General features: G+C 42.5%; 1 protein-coding gene across 1 annotated transcript; it reads left to right on the top strand.

The window, feature by feature from the left end:
• Positions 1 to 1,250: 1,250 nt before the first annotated feature.
• On the top strand, positions 1,251 to 5,666 carry LOC131679538 (large ribosomal subunit protein uL3-like). The gene is made up of 2 exons (XM_058960278.1): positions 1,251 to 1,529; positions 4,857 to 5,666. The coding sequence occupies exons 1-2, from the start codon at positions 1,251 to 1,253 to the stop codon at positions 5,664 to 5,666; spliced, it is 1,089 nt and encodes a 362-aa protein (XP_058816261.1).
• The last annotated feature ends 1,650 nt before the right edge of the window (positions 5,667 to 7,316 follow it).

Raw genomic sequence — 7,316 nt, 5'->3', positions numbered from 1 at the left:
GCTGAAGAAAGAGGTGCGACGAAGGCACAACGGGACCCCTCACGAAGTAATATCTTGATGTAGTTCCGTGGGGAAGAAGGGCGAAAAACAAGAGCAAGGAGTGAGTCGTGAGTCCCACGCAGTGCCAATACACTACAGGCCAGGCTTTTGAAGCTTTCTGAACCTTACTTTAAAAAAGCACACATACATGCAGACATTGTCCCAATTTGTCGAGATGAGTCGATTAGTGTATGAGACTCGGTCCTTTGAGCCTCAGAAAGTTTTCAAAGTTTGAGCGAATCCCATACATTCCTTTTATAAAACATGTAAAAAACCATTTGTTTGATTAATGTTGTGTCCATTCTTAGGCTATAATCCTACCCTTGATTATTTTCTTAAAGATCCAATTAACGACAGAATTGAAAATCTTTTCAAATCCAACTATCACAAGAAGAAAACTTTGTTAAAATTTTAGTGATAATGTACTAACTTACGCCTCACGCCGAACTAAGTATGTCATTAATACGATCCGGCGGGTTAGCTAAATTGCCCAAGCACCCTCTCCCCGGTAACGACCCACGGTAATGATCTACCCAATTATCACCTCAGCTCACTGCGTGCGTCACCTAACCCTACATGCCCCCATATCCAAGTTCACTCGGGAGGTGTCAAACGGAAACTACGGGATGAAGGGAAAATCCATTCAACTTCTAAACGCCTCCGATCGTAACAGCGGAAGCAACTTAATCCCCTCACTTATTGTTCCAACTGCCACCGGCATTCGTAAAGTAGAAAGCGGACAAACAGTATTGTTACTTCCTCAAACATATCAATTAGTACCCCGTTTCGGATCTCTGCTGGGTTGCGCTGCGCAGCCGAGATCAAAAGCGAACAATGCCGAAAGTCTCCGGTTTTTTTTATTTTATTTTTTTTTTGTTTCGTTCGAACATCAGAACAAGAAGGGCCAGTAAATCACTGCTTCCCGGGAAATTTAAGACTTATTCTGCTGCACGCTCCGAAAAATGGTGCTCATTTATGGAAATTGATACATTTGGAGCGAAAGATGCGCGGGCTGTCCAAAATTACAAAAGAAGGATTAAATTCTGCTCCCGGTTTCTGAGCTACTCAGCTGGCGGCGATCGGCGGCGGTATGAGTTCAACGACTCTCCGGCCGGCATAGAAGAAGAAGAAAAAACGGTGACCAGTAGGTCGTCCCGCATTCTCGTGTGCCGTGCTACGCCATCATGGCCGGGAATGTAATAATTGAATTAATGTCTTCGGATATGGTCGACTTCGAGGGGGTTGACGACGCGACGGTGTTGATGAGGAGTAGCCACTGCAGTGTGCCGTCAGGTACGGAACGGGACGATCATCGTTGTAATGCGGATGAAACGGGGATTGGCTTCAGGATCGAATCGGACCGAACCGGAGAGGAAGGAATTAATTACCTGTGTAGTACCTACCGGGAGAGGCGTGATGTTGAACGTGTACTCCGCAAATCGAATGGATGCTGGATGAGTACACGTACCGAGATGATGATATATGTTGGAGTAGGTTGCTTGGCGCAAAATGTCGCTGGAATATATAATTTGTTGCCGTGGGGCGTCCTGCGCAGGGAATCCGTTATTTTTTACACAATTTGTGCTGGATCTCGATCGGGAACTATATACAAGGCAGTTTCTTGGTGCCGGTAAACTATTATTATACGTGTTTTGGTTTTATTTGCTAAATAGTAGCATTATTGTGTGCAGCTCTCGGAAAAAGAGTGTCCTTGGATCTATAACAAAACTAATCTCGACCCTTACAAGCAATTTTTTAATCATTTTAGTTATTTTTGAAATCATGCTGTACACTATCATGCTAATGATATCTTCGGTTCGGTCGGAGGAACGCAGAATCTTTCATCGGCAACAGCAAAACATAAAATCTAAACCAATAATCATTCTGCTTGTAGAACACCGAGCAACCACAAACGGCACACGTTCAGCCGCAAGCTAGTATGTATTTAGTATCTGCAGCTCATAGCCGATGCAGCTAAAAGGTGCTTGCAGTTGCAATATAACAACAATCATTATGCAACTCGACCTTTCCCGAACCTCTCGCTCTAACCGGCTTGTATTGCTGTTTCACGTTCTCATGCACTATCCGCCACGATTCAACGCAACCTAGGGAGACTGACTAACCGGTACAGGTAGGCAATTAGTTAAGCGGTGATGAAATAATCATCGGATCGATTAGAGATTCCACAACACGGTCGCCTAACAACTAGACAGTCACGAAGTATTCCAATCAGTGTATTGAGACCTTCAGCGTATATTTATATACAAGCGCACACACAAACACAGCGAGATGATCTCAATCATCAACCCGGTCTTAATTGCCTCCCGAACCAGAATCTCAAATTGTGATTCATGGAATCCATAACTCATAATCCGACATACCTTCGATGGTGCGTTGGCGTTGACGGATTTCTCAAGTGTTTCCAGCGCATCGCACAAAACACTTTGCTTTACGAGCGGGAAAAAAATGCTGCTCCTCACTCACCTATCGCGAGCGAGGATAAAAGGTTCAAACAAGCGAGACACATAAAATCCTCCTCGCCTCGCAGCCGAATGTTTATGTTTGTTTGTAAATAAAGCATCCCGGGTTTTTTAATTGAAACGATGGGTTCTGGTGAAAGATGCGCGGGGCATGGGAAAATCGGTGACCCGAGTGGGAAATCGGGAATGAGGAAGAAACCTATTCCCAGCCGGCCAGCCAGCAATCGCTAGTGCAGCGGTTGATCGGAGACGCCACCCACATGGTGGAAATTTACACTTTACTTGAGAAATTGGGCGGTTTTCCACCGATCGATGGTTGTCCGGTGTGGCGTGCGGAAATGGGAAAACCGGTTGTTTACAATTTCTTTACTGCTAGAGAAATTTCTTGGACGTTGGAACGAGGAAACAAATTACACGTCGTAATGATGAATCCAAAAGGATCTCATCTCATCGTTTCATGTTTTAATAAATCAACCGAACGAGGCGGTTGAATGAACGAGTGGATTTTTTTGGGGGCGCTGGGGAAAAAGTAAACAAATCCCGTACAGCACGATGCGGTTATGAAGTATTTTCATAATCGAGAGAGCCGACTGGTGCCAACAACATAAAGGAGATCTTTGATCAGTTGGCAGTTCGATGCCCGGTTTGGATAACCCGGACGCATTCTACGCGGTAGCTGTCAGATGTCCATTCGGGCAATGCTCTTTTGCAAGGGTCGGATTGAAGACGAGTGAAATAATGATACTACCCTTATGCATGCATTGCACATCTCCTTTAGGCTAGGATGTGCATGAGAATGATCTTGGATTACCGCCGGGTAAACAAAGGAGTAATTGTTTCCCGTTATGTGATCGTTTCAAACCGTGTTTGGTTCACTAGTTGATGCGATAAAAATTCTAACAGATCAGCTCAATTTCCTTACTTAAGAGTGTCTTGCTGGGAGTAGCTCAGTATATACGTTTTGCGAATTGAAAGTCTCGATGCGAAACTTGTATTCAGACATATTTTCAGAATGGGTTAACATACTGTGAATTGGCTGTTCGGTCATCTATGGGAGCTACCCTTCACTCTCTCCGAGTAGCCTGTACAATAATTGCAAATAATTAAATTAAAAGGGCAGTTTTAGGACCACTCGAGGCCTCTGGGCACTACGGAGTTAAGGGGGTCCTCTACTCGAGATGCCTAAATATGAGCACTTTTTTGGGAATACATTGTAAAGCATCTACTCAATGGATTTTGAAACTTTTTTTTTATTTTGAAGAAACATGTTTAAACTTTTCAATTTTACAAGTTTTGGCAAATTGGGTAATCTGTAATCAAAAAACTTATATTTTTTATAATCATAGTCACGTTGGCTATGTTTAGACGAGAAGGATTTCTTTTGTTCTATAATTTGTAAAAGTTATGCAACGATTTGTGAAAATTTCCAATATTTACGTTATTTTTTGGCCTATTAAGGACCATAAAAATGGAATAACTTGACATTTTGCAAATCCCTCTCGACCAAACATAGCGGTATATTTTCTGAATAGTTGGAGAAAAAAATTATAGAAATCGGACTAGTACTCCTATGAAAAGTCTTACTTGACCGCTTAAAAACACTACTTTCGGGAAATCGCTTTTAAAGTGTCTACTGTAATCATGACAGCAACGCGACAACCCCTTGGTGGTCAAAACAAGCGCGCGAATTTTACGCGCACGATTGATGGCGTCCTTTTTTGTGTTAAATAGAGCAGAAGGCATCAGTTCAATTCTAGCTTTCAACATGTACAGATCAAAAGTTAAGTAAATAAATGAGAAAAGTACCTTGAAGTTTTTATTAAGTGCTAGTGCTTCTTTCGGTTCAAGTGTCCGCCCAGAATTCTACAGAAATTGTCTCGGATGCGTGTATACAGTCCACTGTGCGAACATAAATTGGTCCTACCGATCCGGATGTTAGTGAAGTGAAGTCGTGGAAAGTAGTTCCGGAAAGTTCTGTGTGGATCCGTTTGTAAAAGTGAACTCGCTGGTAGACGCTATCAGTGCAAGCTGTGGGTCGCCGCTGTTTTAAACCAAATACCACAAATTTTGTGAAGTGAACTCGTGGGACGACGCCACTAGTGCAAGCTGTGAGTCGCTATAATTGTGAATCGTGCCTGCGCGAAGACGCCATTAGTGGAAGCTGTGGGTCGCCGCCATTTGTGAAGTGTGTTCGCGGGTAAACGCCATTAATGCAAGTGTTGGTCGCCGCCATTTTGTGAAGTGTGTCCGCGGGAAGACGCCATTAGCGCAAGCGTGGGTCGCCGCCATTTTCAAAGAAATAAACCAGTGATTGATGCTGCCGTTGGTTGGAAAAAGCAAGATAATGCATCTAAACCTGTGCATCTGACTGCCTTTCTGGCTTATAAAGCCGGCATGACGCACATTGTGCGGGAAGCGGATCGTCCTGGATCAAAGATCAACAAGAAAGACGTTATTGAAGCGGTTACCATTTTGGAAGCGCCTCCAATTGCGATTGTTGGAGCCGTTGGTTACATCGAGACTCCGTTCGGACCACGTGCTTTGTGTAATGTATGGGCCCAACATCTGTCGGAAGAATGTTGTCGCTTCTACAAGAACTGGCATGCGAGCAAGAAGAAGGCTTTCATCAAGGCTTCCAAGAAGTGGACCTATGATTTAGGAAAGATGTCGATCGACGAAAACTTCAAGAAAATGATCCGATATTGTAAATTCATCCGGGTCATTGCTCATTCCCAGATTCGTCTTATCAAGCAAGTCCAGAAAAAGGCTCATATCATTGAGATCCAGATTAACGGAGGAACCATTGAAGATAAAGTCAATTGGGTTAAGGAGTATCTGAAAAAACCAGTCCCAGTTTCGCAGGTTTTCGCTAAGGATGAAATGATCGATTGTGTTGCTGTAACCAAGGGTAAGGGATTCAAGGGTGTCACTAGCCGTTGGCACACCAAGAAATTGACCCGTAAAACACACAAAGATCTCCGCAAAGTTACTTGCATTGGAGCTTGGCATCCATCACGTGTAGCTTTCACCGTTGCTCGTGTTGGTCAAAGAGGTTATCATCATCGTACCGAAATAAACAAGAAAATTTATGGCAATGGAGCTGGCATTCATACAAAGGATGGCAAGGTAATCAAGAACAGGCTCTAAGGAACAGATTCCACTATTGAGAGACTCATTGATATTTTGGGTGTGAGCTCCTAAGCATCTTTCGAATAAATCATTAGATGATAGACTTTCGTAGATCCTAACATGTTCGAAAGTTTCTAAAGTTCTTTTTACTTCAGCTTTACGCCACTTGCACCAACTATCCTCGCCGGGTGAACACTTTCTGTGTTGGGGATTTTCGTTCGATGACGAGCAATGTTCGAGGGAAGCCCAGATTGCATTTCGCATATGTTCTAAAGAATTTAAGTTTCTCCGAGTCGCCAGACCATAAAATTTTGTTAGCTGACCGATTGATTTGTCACTCATTTTCCTTTTCCTTTCCCACAGATACCTTTGACTTCTTTCTTCAGTTTTCGTAATCTCGTTCCCATACGCTCCTCAACATGTCCAACGCATTCTCTCTTCCGTACGATAATATATTATACATAAACAGTAAAGAATGCACCGGTGAATTCTCTAAACAATGGTTTTTTCAATAGATAAGCGCCATCGTGGGACCGCCGCGCTTAGTATCTCAGAAACCTTTCGGTTCCCAGAAACATGCCAAGCAATATGATTTTCAAAAAATCCTTTCTGTAGCGTATTCTTAGATACATATAGATTGAAAATAAACAAAGAAAAAAAATCGATTTTTTGAAACCGATACCAATGCCCACATGTCCCATTCACCGAAGATGCACATTCAACGTGTAGACATGATTCAGGACATCACACGATCGAAACCCCAACCCACATACATCCCTTTAAATCTAAATTTCGACGATATTTCAGGATAATAGCGTGTAGCTAGGGACAAAGCTCACCATTCCCCTATGAGGTCTGCCAACTTTCTAGCTTGCTCGGACTAAAAATACCGAAAAAATCATTAAACAAAAAAGGGTTTTTCTTTGCAGTCCGTTTTCTCATTGCCCGGAATGGAGCAATGCGGCGGGACTTAAACCAAGGATATATGGAATAATTTTCCAAGTAAATCATACCTGGCGTTACGCATTTTACCAAGAAAACTCGGGAATCGCTCCGTAGGTTTCGCCGAATGGATATCTTCAATGGAGTTAAGGCCGTAAGAAATGATGAAGTAATGATCTGTGGGCGAGGTGTCAATGAAGGCTATACTGAGCAGCAGCTAATTCTTCAACGTAAACTAAAGCAAGATCCTTGCAATTGAATGAAACGGTGATATATTCATTGAAAATCACGAAACTGCTGGAGCTGCTGAGCTATCATCCATCCGTGTAGAACTTTTTTAGTATAGTCGACTTATCAATTTTTTTATTATTACTGTCGGTTCTCGCGGTAAAGAGGGACAAGTCTGTCTTTACCAGGAGGCATGTTGGTGTACTTTAGTGATTCGTAGTTATGCTACCTAAGCTCGACCCTCATCAACAGAAGACAAAAGTTAAGTCCGAAAGATATTAAGCCTGTTCTAATGAGCCTGCCACTTCTACTTTTCCGATCTGTATCTCTATCCTTGTTCTCACTTGAGTACTATGGTTCTAAATTTTTTATAACTTTCCCTACCCAGTAATCTCTAGCTAATTTAATGTCGTTAAAATCTAAAAAAGGAAATGTGACTGCATATAGTCGAAATAAAAAAGGAAAAAAAAAAGAAAAAGCACTATGAACAAGTTTTGT

The sequence above is a fragment of the Topomyia yanbarensis genome, chromosome 2 (assembly GCF_030247195.1).
Source record: "Topomyia yanbarensis strain Yona2022 chromosome 2, ASM3024719v1, whole genome shotgun sequence".
In the NCBI taxonomy this organism is placed as follows: Eukaryota; Metazoa; Arthropoda; class Insecta; order Diptera; family Culicidae; genus Topomyia; species Topomyia yanbarensis.
The sequence above is the reverse complement of the archived record's forward strand: the minus strand, read 5'-3'. Positions and strand labels throughout refer to the sequence as shown.

What these genes read in the sequence shown, in the direction of transcription:
- LOC131679538 (XM_058960278.1), top strand. Translation starts at nt 1,251, where the DNA reads ATGTCTTCGGATATGGTCGACTTCGAGGGGGTTGACGACGCGACGGTG. An exon ending in AGATGATGATATATGTTGGA is followed by an intron (nt 1,530 to 4,856) that starts GTAGGTTGCTTG and finishes GGTTGGAAAAAG; the next exon opens with CAAGATAATGCATCTAAACC.